Source organism: Colobus angolensis, unplaced genomic scaffold (genome assembly GCF_000951035.1).
Source record: "Colobus angolensis palliatus isolate OR3802 unplaced genomic scaffold, Cang.pa_1.0 Scaffold306, whole genome shotgun sequence".
NCBI lineage: Eukaryota > Metazoa > Chordata > Mammalia > Primates > Cercopithecidae > Colobus > Colobus angolensis.
In genome coordinates, this window is record NW_012116333.1 from 2,419,552 (window position 1) to 2,441,456 (window position 21,905).

At 42.0% G+C, this 21,905-nt stretch overlaps 1 protein-coding gene across 1 annotated transcript in view; it reads right to left on the bottom strand.

The window, feature by feature from the left end:
• The window catches only part of VSTM4 (V-set and transmembrane domain containing 4), an 89,792-nt gene that overhangs the window by 21,625 nt on the left and 46,262 nt on the right, over nt 1-21,905 (bottom strand). The window contains exons 5-6 of the mRNA XM_011950394.1: nt 9,012-9,118; nt 7,515-7,576 (exon numbers count right to left, since the gene is read on the bottom strand). Coding sequence (XP_011805784.1) covers nt 7,515-7,576; nt 9,012-9,118 — 169 coding nt within the window. The remainder of the gene's footprint in view (nt 1-7,514; nt 7,577-9,011; nt 9,119-21,905) is intronic.

Sequence of the window (21,905 nt, forward strand, 5' to 3'; positions counted from 1 at the left end):
GGAGCCATTTACACAGGGAAATGACACGGATGAAGCTGTGTTTTAGAAAAATCCCCCAGCAGCCATGCAGAGGATGGATCGTAGCGGGAAGGCAGGACGCAAGCGCTCCCCTGGGAAATGTGCAGTGATTAAGCCTGTGGCGCTCCTGGTTTTCTATGTCTTTCGTCTCTGGCTCACAGAGATCATTTTCTCCCTAAAGAACAGGGGTGGCCTGACCCCCTCAGCTACCCTAGGGCTTAATTATGGAGAGGGAGGACTTGCAGGTGAGGTGTGGGTGACCCTTTGTCGGGGAGGGCATGGTTGATGATGAGGCATGGAAGAGCCTATCCAAGTTCATTCGACCCCAAGATTGACACTTGCCACTTTCCAGTTAATGTTGAGATGCTGACTGCCCTCCTTCCCAACTCAGGTAACAGTCCTGTGTCCTGTGGCTGTTTTTCCTTTAACTCTGAGGTTTTGCTTCCACATCACAGAGAAGTTCCCTTACTTGGCCTCTGAATCAATAACTGACCGAAAGCAATAAAAATAGATCAAATGTACTTCTGGCTTTCTCAGTGTCTTCTGAAACAAGGAAACAATGACAGCTTTTCCTGGATGTGTGTGAATCAGCTCCAAGGCTTCTGAAGCTTCTCTGCAGAGGGATTAGCTCCTACAGCCCCAGGAGGCTTCAAGGGATGCTTGGGCCCATGCCTCACCCCAAGGGGATGAGGGAGCACTGACATATGGGAACTGTTAATGTTTATTAGACAAGCTGGTCACACTGTCAGATAGAAAGTGCCTGTGTGATCCACGTGGCCTCATTATCTGATTAGCAGAACTTTGAAAGCAGGTTTTTGTGTTTGGTTGTTTTAATTAAAAAAAAAAAAAGGAAAAGCAGTTTTGATACCTTGATTTTAAAATGTCTAAAATGACTTTCTTCTTCTTTTTTTGTTTTTTTTGAGACAGAGTCTCGGTCTGTCGCCTAGGCTGGAGTGCAGTGGTATGATCTAGGCTCATTGCAACCTCCATTTCCTGGGTTCAAGCAATTCTCCTGCCTCAGCCTCCTAAGTAGGTGGGATTACAGGCACGTGCCACCATGCCCGGCTAATTTTTTTGTAATTTTTGTGGAGACAAGGTTTCATGATATTGGCCAGGCTAGTCTCAAACTCCTGACTTCAGGTGATCAGCCCGCCTCAGCCTCCCAAAGTGCTGGGATTACAGGCGTGAGCCACCATGCCTGGCCTCACCTTTTTCTTCTTTTGTTCTACCATTTTTTAAAAACTTCTGACTACTGTTAATGTCTAGAGTACACACTTCTTGCAAAATGCAATGTTGTCTTGGAAACCTAAGAAAAGATTCCCACTTGTTAATGGTCTGGGGATTGCGGGCACAAAGATACGTGCTTTTCACCCAGAGCCTATAAATCATCTAATGTGGCAGTTGGCACACAATAGGCACCCGATAAATGGAGATTCTCCCTGTGAGTCTTCCCACTTCTTGTCAATGAGTCAGTGGAGGTGGTCAGATTGGTTTCTAGACAGAGGGGCTGGGGAGCTCTGTGGCCTAGGACCACAGCAGGAAGCACTGTGTTACAGAGATTGGGGCAACATGGAACCATTACAGAATTAGACACCTAAATTGGTACCAGGCCCCCCAAAATAAGATGTCTCCAAGTTATTTTCTAAATTATCCACTAACTTTGTGTTAGTCAACAGGCAGCTATTGACTTTTGTTTTAGCTGCCATCAAGACTTATTGATCTAAGAGATAAATATCGACCAAACTGAGACTGAGGTCAATGCTGGCCTCCTGGGAAAATAAATCTTGATATTCACCAAAACCTGCAGATGCTAGGCCTGATATTTTTGACTCTAAACTAATGGTCAGATAGAGGCCCAGCTGAGGTCAGCTCTTGTCTTTATTATGAATTGTTATAGGTGTAAACTAGTTTCCAAATTGACCTTGTTTCTGGAAAATTTGGTATAAAAACTTCCAATTTCTTCATATTTTAAATTATCAAGGGAAAACCTGTTATTTAAAGAATTGTTATTGAGAATACTTCCATAAAATAAAGAATCCTTCTGAAATGCATATAACCGCCCCAATCAATTATCTGTGAAAATTGAGAATTTCCTATAATAAGTCCCCACCCAGAGAAGCACATCAGCTCAAACACACAAGTCAAAAACAAAAAACTTGTAGTCAGGACCAGAGCTATATTTTAAACCTCTATTGAATCTGATATTTTTGTAAGTTGCAAAAAATTGCTTAAGATAGCATTTTGCCCCCAAGAGGTACACGAAGGATTTTCATGTTTAGTGGATAAATGAGAGGTGGGTCCACCCAGGCTATGCACTGGGGAAAGTTGTTTCCTGAAGACTGATGACATTACACCTTATGGGTATGGATCATGTTTCTTAAACTGAGTGTTGTTTGTTCTCACACGCAAAGCTTGTAGGGGGCAATGGAAAAATCTTATTGTGAGAATTAAATACAATCACATGCCAAAAGCACTTTTTTGATCTATCCCTGGGACATATCAATGAAACTTCAATATACAGTTGTTTCTGTTATTAGCAGGGGTAAGAGACTGGATTAGAAACAATAAGTCCTGAGCAACTTAGAGAGAACATAAGGTGGGGAAATTAAGTGTAGTCATTCTGTAGTCACTCTTGAGGTAGTTGTTAAACATCAGAATTAGAAAGAAAAGATCTAAAAGAGCTAAATAAACAAACACACACACCCAGATGTGCAGTGCTGCACACAGTCTAGAGGACAGTGAACTTAGCCTGTCTATCTGCAGGAGACTGAATTTCAGAGGTGAGAACCGGGATGCTCCAAGGCCAAGGGAAAGTGATTGTTTTAGCCTTTGTGCTCCACAGTTTCCAAAAGCCCACTGAGTGCCAATGGTCAATAAGCCAAAAGGCTTGCTGCTGCATTTAAGAACCATATGGTATAGTCAACAGAGTAGAACTGATGAGGATTTTTTTATAACATGAACCAAATGGAACCCACTATATGAAAAGTCTACTAGAACCCACAGTTCACTGCAGGCAAAAGAAGACTCTCTTTAAAAAGCAGGTGAAGCACAGAACAGCAAGGCTGAGCCACACAGGCATTCAGGATCATGCATAGAGAGCAGCCAGGACCAGACTCCACACTGAGGCAAAGCTTCCAATGTGCTGGTGAAAACCTTAGATTTCAGATTAAGCCCTGACTGCAACCCACAGCCGTGTGACCTTGGGTAAGTCACCCATCTCTCACTTTACTCTCAGAGGCTCATGCACCCAACTATGGATGTAATATTACAGAACCTACTCAACAGGGCTGGTGTGCAGAATCACAAACAAATATCAATTGCTCTAAACACATTTCTAAACACGAAGAATACAGCAGGAACCAGAGCAGGCAAGCTCCCTGCCTTCATGGATCTTATAGCCTGGTAGAAGAAGTGGATGATTAATAGATATAAACACAAAATATGTCAAGGTGGGTGGTGTTTTATATAGGCTATCAGGACAGCTCCTTCATTACATGATGTTTGATCAGAGATCACAGGGGGTGAGTAATAAGCCAATGGCAGATCCTGGGGAGGACGTTCCAGGAAAAGGGGAGAGTGGGTACATGGGCCCTGACACAGGAGCATGTTTGGTATATTTAAGGATTAGTGAGGAGGCCAGTGTGGCTGAAGGGAAACAAGAGAGAGGGATGGTAGTAAAAATTATGTCAAAGAAGCAGTGGGGGCTAGATCATTCTGGGATGCACTGTCCAATGTGGTAACCACTAGTCAAATGTGTTTCCTAAGCACTGGAACTGTGCCTGTGAATTAAGATGTGCAGTAAGTGTCAAATAGACACTGGATTCTGAAGACTTAGCACAATAAAAATAATAGAAAATATGTAATTAATAATTGCTATATTGATTACATGACTAAATGATATTTTTGGTATGTTAAGTTAAATAAACTGTATCATTAAAATCTGTTTCATCTGTTACTTTTCACTCCTTTAATGGCTACTAGAAAGTTTAAATTACCTATGTGGCTCGAATAATATGGGGAATTATAGGTGACAGTCATGAGTTTGGCATTTATGTTCAGCAATACAGGAAGTTCAGAGAAATGCATTATGAAGTGCTTATCCTACTTCTCTGCACCTAGTGGAAAAATTTTATGAATCTAGAATTCCATTCACAGACAAATTGCTCAAATGGAAAGGCAAGTAAAGGTCATGAAGGGAAAGACACTGGACTCAAAAAAAAGAGGAATAAATAAGTTTATATAATTGTTTAGAATATGGTGATGAAATTAGCAAATAATGATTGTTGAAATAGAAGGCATAAGGTAAAATAAAAAAGAGTCTGACAAACAGATAAAATTGGATCCATTTCTAAACTCCAAATGGATCAGAGAAATACAGGCAAAAAAGAAACTGCACAAGTACTTCATTTTAACTATTCTGGTGGATGTGAACTGGCTTTATGCTTTTAAATCACACTGCCATGATGCCTATGAGGTTACGGACTTTTTATGAGTTTACCAGCTATTTGTATATCTTCTTTTGTCAAGTGCACATTTAAACCTTCTGCCCATTTTTTGGTAGTGCTGTCTTTTTATTTCTTATTGATTGGTAGGTGTTCATGTGTTCTAGATAAGAAACCTTTGTCAGGTCAGCCAGGTGCAGTGGCTCATGCCTGCAATCCCAACACTTTTGGAGGCCGAGGTGGGAGGAACACTTGAGGCCATGAGTTTGAAACCAGCCTGGACAGCATGGTGAAACCCTAACTATACTAAAAATACAAAAACTAGCCCAGCATAGTGGCATGCACCTGTAATCCCAGCTACTTGAGAGGCTGAGGCACAAGAATCACTTGAACCCAGGAGGTGGAGGCCACAGTGAGCCGAGGTAGTACCACTGCACTCCAGCTTGGGTGACAGAACAAGACTCTGTCTCAGAAAAGAAAGAAGAAAGAAAAGAAAAGAAAATTAATGACAAGAAAAGAAAGAAGGAAGGAGAGAGAGGGAGAGAGAGAGAAAGAAAGAGAGAGAGAGAGGGATGGAGGGAGGGAGGGAGGGAGGAAGGAAGGAAGGAAGGAAGGAAGGAAGGAAGGAAGGAAGGAAGGAAAATTAGAGAAAAGAAGAGAAAGGAGGGAGAAAGGGAGCGAAACCTTTGGCAGATATATGCATAGAGATATGTTCTCCCCATCTGCAGCTTGCCTTTTCATTATTTTAGCGGTATCGTTAATCAGAACAGAAGTTCTAAATGTTAATATATCCCAGATTTCTTTATCCATTCCTTTATGGTTGGTGCTTTATGTGTCTTGTTTAAAACCATCTTTGTTTACTCTGAAATTAGGAAGAAATGCTATCTTCAGGAAGCTTTACTTTGTTTGTACCTTTCATACTTATGTGTATGATCCATCTCCTGTTAACTTTTGTGTGTGGTGTAGAGTAGGGGCTATAGATCTTTTGTTCATATGGATATCCAACAAACGTGTCACCATACATTGAAAAGATAATATCTTTTTCACTGCACTGCAATGTCACTGTTGTCATAAATCAAATGACAATCCTATGCAGTTGTGTTTGGAGCTCTTTATTCTGTTCCTTTGTCTACTTGTCTGCCCTTGTGTTAATACCCCATTGTATTACTAACACTTGCTTTAATGTAGATCTCGAGGATTGGCATATAAATCCTCCACCTTGCACTCCCCTCTCAAGATTGTCTTGGCCCTTTGCAGTACATACATACTTTAGCATAGCTTTGACAGTCTCTCTCTCTCTCTCTCATGCACACACATACAACTTACTGCTGAACAATATTAACAACAAAATAAATAATAATGTAGTTAAAAACTAAAAAATAAATATCCACGCATCCACACTGATATCAAGGAATTACCGAATAATAAACAAATGAGAAAAGGGGGCCACTCTTCCTTATAGAAGAATTCCAAATAATACATCTAGAAAGATTAAGGGAAATAGAAAATCACCCTTAGCGCATCATAGTAAAATCTGCTGCAAGCAAAATCCACTGATGAATGCAAAATTAGTGGCAAAAGTTCAAGGAAAAACAAGATATTTGCAAGCCTTAACATATCTCCCCTAAGATTCTTATTAATTACTGTGGTGGATTTAACATATCCACAAATTCATGACACGCCTCCCTTAAGGTGGAGCTTAACTCTCCTCACCTTGAATGTGAACTGGACTCAGGGACTGGCCTCTAACAAATAGAGTCTGGAAAGGAGAAAATAGTAACTTCATAGTAAAGAAACCTGGTAGACACCGCCTTAACCAAGTGATCGAGATGGGCATCACCATTAGCAAGATATATTGATGTCATGCACCCCAATACCATGCAATGAGAAGGGAGCCCCACCTCTGTGCTGTTTGTCCCCAAAATCCACAACCCCATGATATGGTTTGGCTCTGTGTCCTCACCCAAATCTTATCTCGAATTGTAAACCCCACGTGTCAAGGGACAGAAGTGATTGGGTTGGGGGTGGTTTTCTCCCTGCTGTTCTCATGACAAGTGAGTGAATTCTCATGAAATGTGATGGTTTTATAAATGGTAGTTTTTCCTGTGCTCACACACACCCTCTCTCATCTGCCTCCATGTAAGATGTGCCTGCTTCCCCTTCTACTATGACTGTAAGTTTCCTGAGGACTCCCAAGCCATGAGGAACTGTGAATCAATTAAATCTTTTTATAAACCTGTTTACAAATTACCCAGTCTTGGGTAGTATCTTTATAGCAGTGTGAGAACTGACTAATACACCCCATTTCTGATGCTCAGAAAACCTCAGAGAGTACCAAATTGAGGGACATTCTAAAAAATCACTGGCCACTACTCTTCAAAAGTGTCAAGGCCATGAAAGAAAAAGAAAGCCTGCAGAGCTGTCTTGGATGGTTGGAAAGCAAGGAGATGTAACAACTAAATGCAATGTGAGATCCTGGATTTGGATCCTGCACCGGAAAAGGAACATTAGCAGGTAGACCAAAATCTGGTTAAGTCCGAAGTGTAGTTAATAGCAATGAACCGATGTTAATTTCTTAGTTTGACACATGTACCATGGCTATGTAAGAAGCCAACACTAAGAGAAGGTGGATGAAGGTACATGGGACCTCTCTGTGCTAGCTTTATAACTTTTCCATAAATCTAAAATTGTTCAAAATCAAAAGCTATGACATTTTTTATGGAAAACATGTGCAGCAGTCTCTTTGGAGTAATTATCAGGTAAATGTATGCAAGTAGGTCCACTTTCTATTTTACACATTTCTGAATATGGCTTTTCTCCCTTTTGAAACAGAGCATTTATAATAGAAAATATTTGGATTTTTAAAGAGTTACTCTGGGAACTAAGTATGGAGAAAGGCTGACTCAAAAGCTGACACCCGAGAAGAGAGAATGCTTTTGTTTGGGGACAAAAGTTTCTAAAACTTTCTGCATGTTTTGAGTTAATAAAGGCACCGTTTTGGACTCTGAATTGTGTCTGAGGCTTACACAAGGAATACAGAAGATGGTTACTTACCAGGGTGACTTTTCTCTGTGGTTTCAGCAACTTCGGTTTATGGAACGTGGGGGCTATCGGAGCTGTGGAAGTAGGTCAAGGGTTTAGCTTGCGGTTCCTCCCAGAATACTTAGTGGCCACACATCATGAGCATCAGGGACATATTCTGAGAGGTCTCAGACCCCTTCCTGGTCCCATGGAAGAACTTTCACATCTCGGTGTCAGCAGGTTCCCCTCAGTGGGGGTGATCCTCCCCTAGTCTTTGAACATGTCGTCGTCTCCCTCAGCAAGGTTAACAAAAGAACTCTGGATAAAACTCTGCCAGCCACATGGATGTCAGGTGTGCAGGTGAGAACCAGATGCACCCAGTGAAGCCTGAAGTTGGGACCTTCCCTGGGAGACTCCATCCTAGCCACACACTAGCGCTGATCACAGTGACTCTTGATCCTCATAGCAGCCCTGTGAGGTCATCAGGGAGGGTCTTATTGTCCCCACTTGACAGAAAAAGAAAGTGAGGCCCTTCCCACTCTGTCAAGTCACTAGTCTTGAACCATTTAGGATTTGAACTTGGCATTGAAAGTAAGGCTCTACCGCTTACCTAAGTCTCACTTTCAACTTTTGTAAGGGTGGATAATAGCTACTGTGGAATGAATTACATCAAGCAGTATGATGCCTGGCCCAGGCAGGCATTCTCTACTCCCTTCCCTCCCAGGTCCATGCTTTTCATTCCTCTGCAGTACGACCACACCCTCCAGCCCTCTTTCCACTCCATGTGTGCTCAGCCTCACCACCACTGGCTTCCCCACAGAGCTTGATGTGTCCCTAGGGGACAGTCTGCAAAGTCACAGTTGAGGGATAGAATTGTTCATTTGGGCAACCCTTGTATTCCCCCAACTATATTTCAAATTTGCTGAGGTATGAATATCTCCTGAATTGACCAGTTATTTTAGGAACTATCTATAATCAGTCTTGGTTCTCCCAATACTCTTGCAGTTCTTTCCTCCAGAAACACCTATCTTTCTCACTTACATTGCTCAAAATCATAACTGGAATCACAGGATAGCCCTCATTTTATACCCAGAGTAAATGTGAAATAAATTGCACACCTGGTTGACATCTTTAAAAATTCAGAGAGCCTTTCTTCCCTTGAATGAACCAAGAAGACTTCCTCATCCCACCCCACCACCCCACCTCATGTGTGGTACATTTTAATAGTTCAAAGTGAAACACAATCTGGAATCATCTGTGGATGTTGATCTTCCCCCTGCTAAAGCTATGCTAGGCCCTTGCTTCCTCCTCCACCTCCACCCCCAACCCAAGTACTGGGTTAAGGGCTGAGGTGGTTGAGCACCAGTTATGCCCAGAATCTAGGTGGGGGTCCAGACTATACAATCATTAAATGTCATGTCATATTCCCCATCTGCCTATGCTCCCTGTCATAATCCAACATGGAACCCCAGACCCACATGGATCAATAATGATAGTTTTCAGGTAAAAAACTGCAGGCCAGCTCCTTACCTTTGGCAGGGACTGCAGGAGGAATGTCAGGCTTCTCCTTCTGCCTCTTGCCCTTCTTGGGCTGTAGTGGGGCCAAGCTGGTCACGCTAGTGACAGTCTCCCCTGAGCTGTAGAAGAAAAAGTTTCCAGTGAAACCAAAGGCAGATTTGTTGCAAAAGAAAAAGGGAAAAAAAACCCAGAGTAGCTTCCAATAATTTCTGAGTGCTCCCTGTGTACCTGTGTAAGGTAAGGTTATCATATGGGTAGACTAGAAGCATTCTGTGCTCATCTCCAGGGAGGTCTGGAAGTCTGGTACTGATCTTTGGCCAAGATAAGAAGGATGAGTTGAGCCAGTTGGTGATTTATAATGAATGTGCTGTTTACAGTCCCAAATTCCTTGGAGGGACCTAGGGCTAGCTTGTGTACATTGCCTAGGGATGCATGGGTTGAAGGCTGACACCTGGTTTAACTGATTACATAGTTTGGCTTGGTTCCATCACCAGTGGGGTATTATTTATGCCACTAGAAGCTTCTGCTTGAGCTCCCTAAAACCAAAGTTCCTTGCACACATCTCTGTGGTTCATAATCCAAAGGCAAACATCTCCCCAGCAACTGGGAAAGTGTTCTGGGGAACTGCACCTGGACGTGTCTGGGGTCCCCTGCGACTGCCGGAGCTTTCTTCTCCTGCTGCATCTTTACCTTTATGACAGGTGAAGGGAGCTCACCTTGAGGAGTGCTGGGAGTGTTTCCAACTACCTTGACCCTGTGTAATTACTGCAGTATCAGCTTCTTAATATGTGTTAGCCATAACCCAAAGGGATAGGAAGATAAGCCTTTTACATTACAGGTAAGGAGGACAAGGCTTAAATAGGCTACATGATTGCTCTAAGTGACACTGTTGGTAAGCAGCAAATAGGAAAGCTGCAAACATACAATGCTCCGATATGAAACTTGTTCTCCGTGCTACTCATGGGCTGGAGTTCGCAAACTTTCTTGAATGACCATTCATCTTTCAAATGCTTCCTATTCACTCCAGTAATCCAGAGGGAAGTACCTTTTATAATCTCTTGTCCTCAGGTATATGTCCCAGCTAGGTAAGTCCAGGTCTCAAGAGACTATCTCCCTAATACAAACAGAATTTCTAGAAATCCATAAAAATATGACCCAATCATCAAAATAAAAGAAGGGAGAAAACAGGCAGTGTTTACACATAAGGAAAGACTCATTTACACATGAAAACACGCTAAAGCTCCCTCAGGAGAGAGGAATTTCAGTAAAAATACATTGACTTCTTCTTTTTTTTTTTTTTTCCAAATCAAAATGGCTGCAGTCAAATGTGAGGCAAAGCAGTCTTGGTAAGGGTGCAGGGAATCTGGCACTCAAAAATATCGCTGGCAGCAGTGTGACCCTTCCTGATGGAGAATGATTTTGTAACATCTATCAAAATTACAGGCGCTTAGACTCTGACCTGGCAATTTCATTTCCAGGAATTCGTTCTGTAGATATCCTTGCACATGTAGGAAATGTTGTATGCATAAGATCAGTCATTGCAGCACTGTTTATAATAGCAATGGATTAGAAATAACCCATCTTCCATCAGCAGGGGACTAGTTGAGTAGATTATGGTGAATCCGTGCATAGGGTCATCTGTATAAAGACGAAGAAGCTACGTGTGTCCTGATAAGGAAAGATGCATTGTTAAGTGGAAAAGCTAGGTGTTGGACAATGTATAAAATGTACCACTTCTACATAAAAATAAGGGGAAATAAGAATATATATTAGTATTTGCTTACACAAGCATAAAGAAGCTCCAGAAATATACATAAGAACTTAAAAATAGTGGTTCCCTGGAATGGGGGTGCTAATGAACTAAACAGATGTGAGACAGGACAGGGAGAATCATTACTGGATATGTTTATAATTAAATGCAAATAAATATACACATGGGTAATAAGATATAGGCTATTCTAATAATAGTCCTAGATATTTAAAAATAAATAAAAACTGAATCACACGTTGTGGGAAAAAATCCAAGAATACAATTCCCACTGAGATTCCCCAAAGATGCCTTATTTTTATTGGGAACGGAGATTCTAACTGGTCATAGTTTTAGAGTATAGGGTCAATTGTGTAAATGCACAAATAGCCAAAAAGAATGTGAATTTACAAAACTTTGACCAACGAAAGCAAACAAGGGATCCGAAATTCTCAGAACTGTTTACATACACAACCACATGTTCAGTTTCATGCTGTAGTTTTATAAACTCTTGAAATGCCTATTCTCTTATTTCCAACATAAAATAATGCATGCTCATGTTTAAAAGGGGTAGTCACAGGCATGGAAACCAAAGAAAATAAGACTGTCATAACCAAAACACAGCCTTCATAAATATTTTCACTCTTTTTCCTCTTCCTCGCTTTTGCCTTTAAATAAGTTTTACATTCACAGAAACATTGAGTGGAAGATAGATTTCCCATATAGCCCCCATCCCCACACATGCACAGCCTCTCCCATGATCAACATCCTGTACTAGAGTAGTGCATTTGCTACAACTAAGGAATCTACATTAGACATCAGTATCCCTCAAAAGTCCACAGGTCACCTTAGGGTTCACTCTTGATGTACAGCATATTCTATGGGTTTGGACAAATTTATACTGGCATGAACCCAGCGTCATAGCATCATACAGAGTAGTTTTGCTCCCTAAGTATCCTCTGTGCTCTGCCTGCTCATCCCTCCCACCACCCTCACCCTTGGCAACCAGCCATCTTTCAATGTCTCCACAGTTTTGTCTTTTCCAGGATATCACAGAATTGGAATGATACACTATACAGCCTTTTCAGATTGACCTCTTTCACTTAGCAATATGCAATTACCCTTCCTCCATGCCTTCTCATGGCTCTCATTTTCTTTCTTTTTTTTTTTTTTGTGATAGTTTCTGTCACCCAGGCTGGAGTGCAATGGCATGATCTCAGCTCATTGCAACCTCCGTCTCCCAGGTTCAAGCAATTCTCCTGCCTTAGCCTCCCAAGTACCTGGGATTACAGGTGCGTGTCACCACGCCCAGCTAATTTTTGTATTTTTAGTACAGATGGGGTTTCACCATGTTGGTCAGGCTAGTCTCGAACTCCTGACCTCAGGTGATCCACCCGCCTTGGCCTCCCAAAGTGCTGGGATTACAGACATGAGCCACTGCTCCCAGCCTGACAGCTCATTTCTTTTGGGCACTGAGTAATATTCTGTCATCTGGATGTAACACAGTTTATGCATTCACCTGCTAAAAGGCATCTCAGCTACTTCTAAGTTTTAGCAATTATTAATAAAGCTGCTATAAACACCCATGTGCAGTTTTTTTGTGTGTAGATACAAATTTTCAACCCTTCCTTGTTCATATATAGTGTTTTTGAATCATATTATATTATAATTTTGTATTTTTATTTTTACTTAATCTAAATTTTTCATATTGTTATAGTCTCATACTATTCCAGTGAGGAAATAAGCCGATGTTTACTTAGCCATTTCCCTAACATCTAAACATCTCATTTCTTTCTCAGTTTAACATAGAAATGACACTGCTAAAAATGTATTTGTGCATAATGGTTTTTTATTCTTAGACTTTCATTTTGGGGTTGAATTTCTAAAGTTGGAATTACTAGGTCATGGAAAAGGACTATTTTCAAGGCTATTTAATACTTACTGTCAAAATGATTTTTGACAAGTTAGTATTACACCACAGCTATGCCACTCAACAAATAAGAACACCTACGTCACCCTCTTTAACACCATTTGTCAATTTTTAAAAAATGACTCATTTAATGAAGAAAAAACTGATCCCTTTTTGATTTGCATTTCTCTGATTTCTAGTGAGAATGAGTACTTCCCATGTTTGTCTAAGGAGTCTTCTCATTTATGATGTAAGGATAGCTCCTTCTCTTGATTTTGGTTTTTTTTTTTTGGATCTTGATTTAGGATTTTCTTGATTTCTACTTTTGATTTAGGATCTTGAGCTTTTCTTACAGGTTTGCAAGCAACTTTTACACCATTTGGACATATTTATTGAAAATAGTTTTCCCAATTCCCTTTGAATTCTGGCTTTTTGTTCAATGCACAGTTTTTAAATTTGTTTTTGCTAAAATCTTTTGACATTTTCCTTTCTTCCTTTGCCTGAAAACTTGGGTAGTCTCCCCAACTGCACCTTGCACAGTGTAGAATCAAATAGTATTTCCACTTCCTATTCTCTTTTTGGATTTTTTTTTTTTTTTTGAGACGGAGTCTCGCTCTGTCGCCCAGGCTGGAGTGCAGTGGTGCAATCTCGGCTCACTGCAAGCTCTGCCCCCCAGGTTCACGCCATTCTCCTGCCTCAGTCTCCCATGTAGCTGGGACTACAGGTGCCCGCCACCACGCCCGGCTAATTTTTTTTTGTTTTTAGTAGAGACGGGGTTTCACTGTGTTAACCAGGATGGTCTCGATCTCCTGACCTCGTGATTCACCCACCTCAGCCTCCCAAAGTGCTGGGATTATAGGCATGAGCCACCGCGCAGTGATGGATTTATTTTTTTAACTCTTTAATATAAAATGGAAGTTTCCAGAACATCATTTTTAATGTACTTGTAACATCATGTTCAAGGATTTCCTTAAGCTGGAAAACACCTGCTTTGCCATCATAATTTTCCTTCGAAACAGTAAAACTGCACTAAATTTAATTTTAATTCATATTTTGACAATCTGATCTCATTTAGACAATGAATCACCATGTTAACATAGGGTAGACACTCTCTCAGAATCTTGTTTCTCCCCTTGAGCCAGCAGAACTGGTTGGAATTTTTGGCTAAGAAAGTCCACCTTATGATTAACTTACAAGAAAAGTTATTCGACATCTCAGGTTGGAACAGGGCTATATTTTGTCTCTGACACAACAGAGCAAGCCTTGTTGGAGTGAGTCAAACCAGGAAAGACAGAAAACAGGCTCGCCCGGAAACTCCCTCTAAATTAGAGAGCTGTTTGATTAGAGAGAAGTGCTATTTGTGGGAGCTCGTTGTGGAGCAAGGCTATTTTTCTGTCTCCAACAGGGGCAGGCAGGACGTCACACGTGCAGAGGCCTTGCTGTAAGATGTACCAGGTTCCGGCCTGGCCACCTCCCAAAAGGAGCTGCTGTCCCACAAAGGCATGGCAGTTCTGCTCTATGACACACAGCAGCTGGATTGAGTGAACAGGCGCTGTCAAGCCAAATATCCCCATTCAGAAACCCTTAGTGCATGGAGCTAATGGAGCTGTGTTGGCTCCAGTCCTCCCAACATCCTTCCAGGCCCCCTGAGCTCTTCTTTGAAAGGTGTCACTCAGCTGATTATTTTACTTCCAGAAACGTCCATGTGTTTCCTGTCTTCCTGCCTGTCTATCTCGGTTCTGACAAGAAAGATGCCTGACACAGATGGAGGGAGGGATCCATCAGTTCCTTTCCAAGCAGCTCTATGGCCTCCTTCCAAGATTTCACACAACACACTCGCCACCCCATAACCCCACGCCCGGAACATTATGTGCAGAATCTTGAAGGAGGGGAATTGGTCTCCACAACTATGGTGCCAATTTGTTGTCATCTTTTAAAGGAAAATGAATAATAGTAACAACTGTAGGTACCCCTTCTCCCCAGGGTCAGCTGCCATTGATAAAGGCCAAGAACTCATTCAAACAGGGCGAGTTCCCCAATGTTTCGCCTTAGGCTTTTTGAGCTTGCTCCAGCAGCTTTCCCTGCCACAGAAACACACAAAGTCAATTGGTGCCATATGCCAGGAGCTGCTTAAAAGTTGCAGAACTTCACTTTCAAGATGGATGAATGGTGCCACCCACTCACAGGGACCCTTTGAAATGATTCTTTTCCATTAAGTGGGTGACATGTTCCAAGCACATAGAATTGTGTCTAGAGCATACTAAGTGCTTATAGGGAGTCACCTATCATGACCTTATCAGCATTATTATACATCATTATTACCACAGAAACTGCCTTCTGAGTCCTTGAATCGGAAGCAGGACAAGGCAGTATTCGCTACAACCTAAGTGAGTGCCAATGCACTGAGAAAGGACGCCAGATCCTTGTGAATCACAAAGCTGCGCTCTCTGCTGCATCTGCTCCATGATGTTTCTGCATGCATCCTCTGCACAGCATTAGAATAAATGCTGCTCCTTTGTGAGGTATTTGCCAAGCCATCTCCCTGTCCACAGTGTCCCCATGACCTTTACAATAAATGGTTTACATCACCCAAGAAGCTCATCCTTAGAGCCACAAGAACCTCCTGCAGCTGCGAGCGAAGCTCTTCCTTTGCATTTCCCTGCTGGCTTCATGAAGTCCACAGCAGAGACTTTGCCAGGCTGGCGTTTTTGTTTGAGCTAACATTTTTGTACACTAGCTGGTGAGATCAGGAGATAATTTAGTGGTGCTCTACAGGGTCGCAGGTTTGTGTCCTGGTAATAATGGCAGGGAGAGGTGACTCCTCAGCATCTGCCCAGCCAGGGGTAAGGCTGTGTTTGAGTGGGAGACCCCACTCCCTGCTCAGCCTCAGTCCATGCTGGAGGCTGCTCCACTAATGGCCAGGTTGTGCTTGCTGGTTAGGAAGAGAGATGACTCATTCACAAAGGCCATGGATGGATGGATGTGGGCTGACCCCTGCTGGCACCTGTCCCTGCTCAGGGGAGCCTGCCTGGCCTGGGTTCTCATCACCACCTGGACACAGCTCTTCCCAGAGAAGGGCAGGGGCTGGAAGCCACCACCCTGATGACCCCTTGTCCCTCTAGCTAGAGTTGCCCTGAGATCTGCCCACTGTAGCATCACTAGTTAGGTGAGCCTGCAAGATTCCTTCCTGGACAAGACCATCTGAGCCAGCTTTTCTGTCACCTGGTATATTAGTTCATTTGTGTTGCTATAAAGGAATATCTGAAACTGGGTAATTTATCAAGAAAAGAGGTTTATATTGGCTTATGGTTCTGCAAGCTGTGCAGGAAGTGTGGTGCTGGCATCTGCTTCTGGGCCTCTGGTGAGGGCCTCAGAAGCTTCCAATCATGGCGGAAGGCAAAGGAGAGGTCTGCTTATCACCCAGCAAGAGAGGGAGCAACAGAAAGAGGAAGGAGGGGCCAGGCTCTTTTAAACAACTAGATCTTGTGTGAATTCATCAGGTGAGAGAACTCATTCATTACAAGGACAGACCAAGCCATTCATGAGGGATCCGCCCCCATGACCCAAACATCTCCCACCAAGCCTACCTCCAACCTGGAAATTACATTTCCACATGAGATTTGAAGGGGACAAACATCCAAGCCATAACCTGGATTCAGAAGGCTTGTAAATGACAGAGGGCTAGTCATTGGTCTAATCATTGGCAGTTTCATCCATGCTCTTAGTCTAGGGGAACCAATTGTGCCTTGCAGAGTTTTTCTGAGAATGAGAAATAAATATGGTAGAGCTGGGCTGCACCAGCCCATGACCACTGTTCTCTCATCAAATTCCTATGGAAACCCTTAGCAACAGTGACAAAAGGCAAATCTGTGCCTGTCTGTGGAGGACGAAACATTCCCAGAAAGGCCGAGTAAGTGGCCCAAGGTCACAAAGCTGCCAAGTGGCACAACTTGACCTGACACTTAAGCTGTCAGAATCCAGGTGCATGTTCTTTATGCCAGGAACCAACCCCATCTCATAGGCCTGCCCTGCCCACTCCCACCCCTGCCTGGAGGGCTGTGGAAGAAGGACACTGGGCCTGAGTGCTGGGGTGCAGTGGGGACATGACAAGGTAGTAATGACTGAGGGGACATGGGAGACAAGTGGCCAGGCAGACCCCATCCCTGAGTCTACTGCCCCCATCCTTACCACCTTGCTTGCTCAGGTGAACGTGGGCAGAGGGAGGGCACAAGCATGCATGTGGGTTAAAATCCAAGCAAGCAACAATGAGAAATGGCTGGGGCACAGCAAAAGTCTGTTTAGAGTTCTGGTCTTCTTTGAGACTGAAGGTTCACTCAGGAGGAGAATGACCTGACTGTGACATGTGTCCCAGAAAAACTCCTGAAAGAACTGATTAATCTGACCTTACTACTGATCACAGTAAAGCCTGTTCATTTTGGTGAGGTTTCTATTCACAAATAGATGCCTCTAATGAGAGGCCATTGGACCTCTAGAAGTCAGGTGTCTGCAATGTCTCTGCAGTCATCCTCAGCTTCCATAACTATACCTGCTGCTTCTCCTTCCATTGCATTGACTTTCTGTCCCATTCATTGCTGCACTATACTTTCCCTCATTGGCAAGCACCTTATTGTCTCAACCCCATAAGCAGAGGTGAAGCAAAAGGCCAGGAGACATCCTGGTTGGGAATTGCCATTGTGGTGCCCCTTCAGCCCTCTCCACAACTTTCTTTAACTTGCTCCTGCAGGAAGGAAGGTATCTGGATCCATTGAAGAGGTGTTGCAGAATGGACTGCATCACAGCTCTGTGCAACTGGGGGGATTTCATTTTCACTCTGGGTTTCCAGGAATTTTGGAGCAATTTTGTGTCCTCCAGCTGAGCTGCTCTCAGGGCTGTCCTCCCTGGGAAGGGCACATTTAACCTCACAGATCCTTGAGATGTTTACTCAGGCCCTGCTCTCTGCTCTGCATCCTCAGAGCACTCTGCCCTGGGAAAGGAACAGTCTCCCACTCCTGAAGGTCAGGGCCACCCCTCCAAGAGACTGCAATTTACAACTTCAGGGACAATAAACATTCAAGATGAGATTTATTTTCCTTCCGTTTGAACTTTTCTTAGCAAGTCATGGAATTCCCTTGAGTCTCCAAGTTCTGGCCCGGTCACTTGGCAAGGCCCCTCATTCAGTGACCGCAGCCTCAGAGTCAGTATATGGTCTCTTCTGGAGGCCCTTCCCCTGCCCTGCCTGAGAGTTTCCAACCCAGGCTTTTTGTCCTGACCCTGTGCTTTTTGTCTCTTCCCCCTTAGGATGAAATGGTCAGAAGCCAGAGAAGGGGATTCTTCCTGATCACAGCTTAAGACTCCAGGGCCCCATATGCCCATGGCAGCAGCACAGAGCAGGCAGACAGATGAGGGTGCTGGGACCTGGGAGCTCCTGGCACAACAGGGACAGGAGGAGCTGCCTGGGCTACACAGGCAGAGCACAATTCACGCTAAAGCCAGGCATAAAGGCAAGAATTGACCAATTCACTAGCACTGGCAGCCAGTCTGGGCTGCACTAAGTCCAACAGGCATGAAGTTCTAATTGGGAAAATGAATGCAAAGTTGGCCAGGAGCTGACTACCAGGTTTATGGGTCAAGGCCTGGCCCTAGCAGGGTCCTAGGATGGAGGTAAAGTAAATGCAGGCTTTCTAGAGGCAAATCTGTGGGCTGACCCAACAGGAGACTGCTCATAGGGAGAACTGCCACTCAGACACCCAACCAACCTGACAGTGCCCAGCATGACTGGCAGAGAAGGAGGCAGCCTTTGAACAAGATTCTGTGGTCATCTTGACCTCAGTTATCCCTGGGCTGAGGGGAGATCAAACTCTAATGTCCACCAGGATTGGATGACATCCTTGCTGTACTTCTAGCCTCAGTCAGCCCCAGCTCAGACTGGGGCAACTATAAGGAAAAAAGGAGGGGCCCCAGTCACCAGAGGCTGCTTGCTAGACACAAAAGTGCAGACAAAAACATCACAGAAAGCAAATCCTGAGCATGCTGGCAGGCTGATCATCCACAGCTCTGACCATCTCCAGCCATTACCCAAGTCTGAAATGCCAGAATCACCCTAGTCTTGGGGACCTTATTGGGACATATGCTTTAAAAAAGAAACAAATGGTTTTACTGAGGCATAGTTGATGTACCATAAAATGTACTGATCACAAGTGTACAATTCAATAGCTTTTAGATTCATGCATCACTACAATACAGTTTTAAAACATTTCTATCACCCCCAAAGGTTCCATCTTGTATATTTATAGTTAATCCCCACTCCCACCCTCAGCTCTAGGAAACCACTAATCCACTTTCTGTCTCCATAAATTTATGTTTTCTAGGCATTTCATAAAAATGGAATCATACATACATAATTTTTTGCATATGACTTTTTCTGCTTAGTATTACTGGGGCTCATCCATGCTTTGGTCCATACCCAGTGTGTTCCTTTCTATTACTAAGTGGTACCTCATTGGGTGGATATATTAATTTTGTTTTCCAATTCATGAGTTGATGGATATATCTAGATTGTCTCTGGTTTCTGGTTATCATGAACACAGCAGCTATGAACAACTGCATATATGTTTTTGTGAGACATATGCTTTCTCTTGGGTAGATTCCTATGAGCGGAATTGCTAGGTCATAGGATAACTTAAAGGTTTTAAGAAACCACCAAGTTGTTTTCCCAAGATGTGGCACCATTTTATATTCCCACCAGCAATGTACAAAGATCCAATTTCTCCACATCTTTGCCAGAAATTGGTATTGTCTGTCTTTTGGATTATAGTCATCGTAGTAGGAGTATAGTGATATCACATTGTGGTTTTAATTTGCACTTCCCTAATAAGTAACGACACTGAACATCTTTCATGTACTTGCTCACCATTTGGATATCTTCTATAGGAAAATATCTATTGAAATCTTTTGTGCCCATTTTTAATTGTGTTATCTGTCACCTCATTATTGAGTTGTGAGAGGTCTTTATATATTTTAGGAACAAGTTCTTTATTGGTTTATCTGATTTGCAAGTATGGTGCTTACTTATCTTTTCATTTTCTTAATGGTGTCTTTGGAAACGCAAAGGTTTTTAATTACATCAGTTCTTTCAGTTATGGATCCTATGTTTAGTGTCACTTTGCCCAACCCAAGGTCACAAAGATTTTCTCCTGCTTTCTTCTAGAAATGTTGTAATTTTAGCTTTTATGCTTAGGTCTAAGATCCATTTTTAGTTAATTTTGGAGGCAATGTGAGGCAAGGGTCTCAGTTCATGTTTCTGTATATGGATACCCATGTGACCCAGCACTGTCTGTCAAAAGGACAAAGCTTTCCCTTTAGAACTGTCCTGCCATCTCTGTCAAAAGTCAGTTGGCCATAAATATAAGGATTTATTTCTGGACTCTCAATTATGCTACATTGATCTATATACTTTATATCAATACTTCAGTGTCTCCAGTACTCTACCATTAGAATAAGTTTTGGACAGAAGAAATGTAAGTCCTCCAACTTTGTTATTTTTTTAAATGTACATATATTATCTAGAATCAGCTTGTCACTTTCAACAAAAAACTGTTTCCACATTTAGAGATTTTCCTGCAGTTGTTTTGTTACTAATTTCAAGTTTGATTTAACTGTGCTCAGAGTACACATTCTGTATTATTTCAATTATTTTAAATTTGTTGAGGATTGTTTTTCAGCCCAGGATATGGTCTATTTTGATGAATGTCCCATGTAGCCTTGAAAAATACGTGTTTTTTTTACTGTTGGTTAGAGTGTTTGATCTGTCTCAATTGGGCACCATTGGTTGATTGTGTTGTTTAGATCTTCAGTACCCACGCTAATTTTCTATCTACAGCAGGTCAATCAGTAGATAAGGGGAAGGAATTGAAGGCCCTAACTAAAACTATAGATTTAGCTATTTCTTCTCTCTGGTCTTTCAGTTTTTGCTGTTTAAATTTTGTGGTTCTGTTGTTTGATGTGTACTCATGTGGAAACTTGTCTTTCTGATGGATTGAGCCTTTATCATCTAATGTCAGTCTTCGTCTCTAGTAAGGTTTTTTGCCCTGAAGTCCATTTTATCAGCTATAGTATATCCACACCTCATTTATTTTATTGTTTGCATGTTATATCTTTTTCCATCCTTTTACTTTCAATCTACTTATGTCATTGTGTATAAAGTGAATTTCCTATAAAAAGCATACCAGTTCGGTCATTTTTCTAATCCACCCTGCCAGTCTCTGCAATTTGATTAATGTATTTAGACCATTTACATTTAAAATAAATTGTATTTCAGCAACTAAGGCTACCATATTATTGTTTGTTTTCTGGTTATTTCCTGTAGTTCTCATTCCTCTGTTTCTTTATGTTACTTGCATATATTTTAAGATCTATCTATAGCGATTCTGAGTGTATTGTTTTTACAAAGTTATTTTAGTGATTGCTTTGGGCATTACAATATACATATGTGACTTTACACAGTCTACTGGCACCAACATTCCATTGCTTTGAATGGACTTTTGACTTCTATTTAGGTCATTTTACCTCACTCACTTTTAAACAGTGTTGTCTTGAGCATCAGACAATTCTATAATTTTTATTTAAATCCTCAAATGTGATTTTTAAAACTCACAACTATTCATGGAAAGAACAGTCTACCATAGGCAATCCTATTTCTGCTCTTTCCATTATTCCTTCTTCCTTCCTAAGGCTCCAGCATTTTTTTCTGTTTCAAGATTGTATTTTAGTCATTAAAGTAGGTCTGCTAGTGGCAACCTCTTTTAGCTTTCCTTCTTCTGAGAATGTCTTTATTTCCCTTTCATTCCTGGAGGATAGTTTTGCTGGATATAAAATTTGGGGTTGGCAGTTCTTTTATTTCAGTATTTAAAAATGTGCCATTTCCTTCTGCCCTCCATGGATTCAGAGCAGAAATGCACTGTCATTCAACTTTATTTTCTGTTCAACTATCATGTGTTTTCAAGTGGATTTTGTTGAGATTATCATGCCTGACATTCACTCAGTTTCTTAAACCTATAGGGCTTGGTCTTTTGCCAGATTTGGGGAGTTTTCAGGCATTATTTCTCTAATACTTTTTTAGATCTACTCTGTTTATCCTCTTCTTTTGGAACTCTGATGATAGAATGTTGGATCTTTTCTCTTGTAGGTCCTTGAGGTCTGTTCATTTTTTATTTGTTTTTAGTCTATTTTCTCTGTTGTTCAGATTAGATAA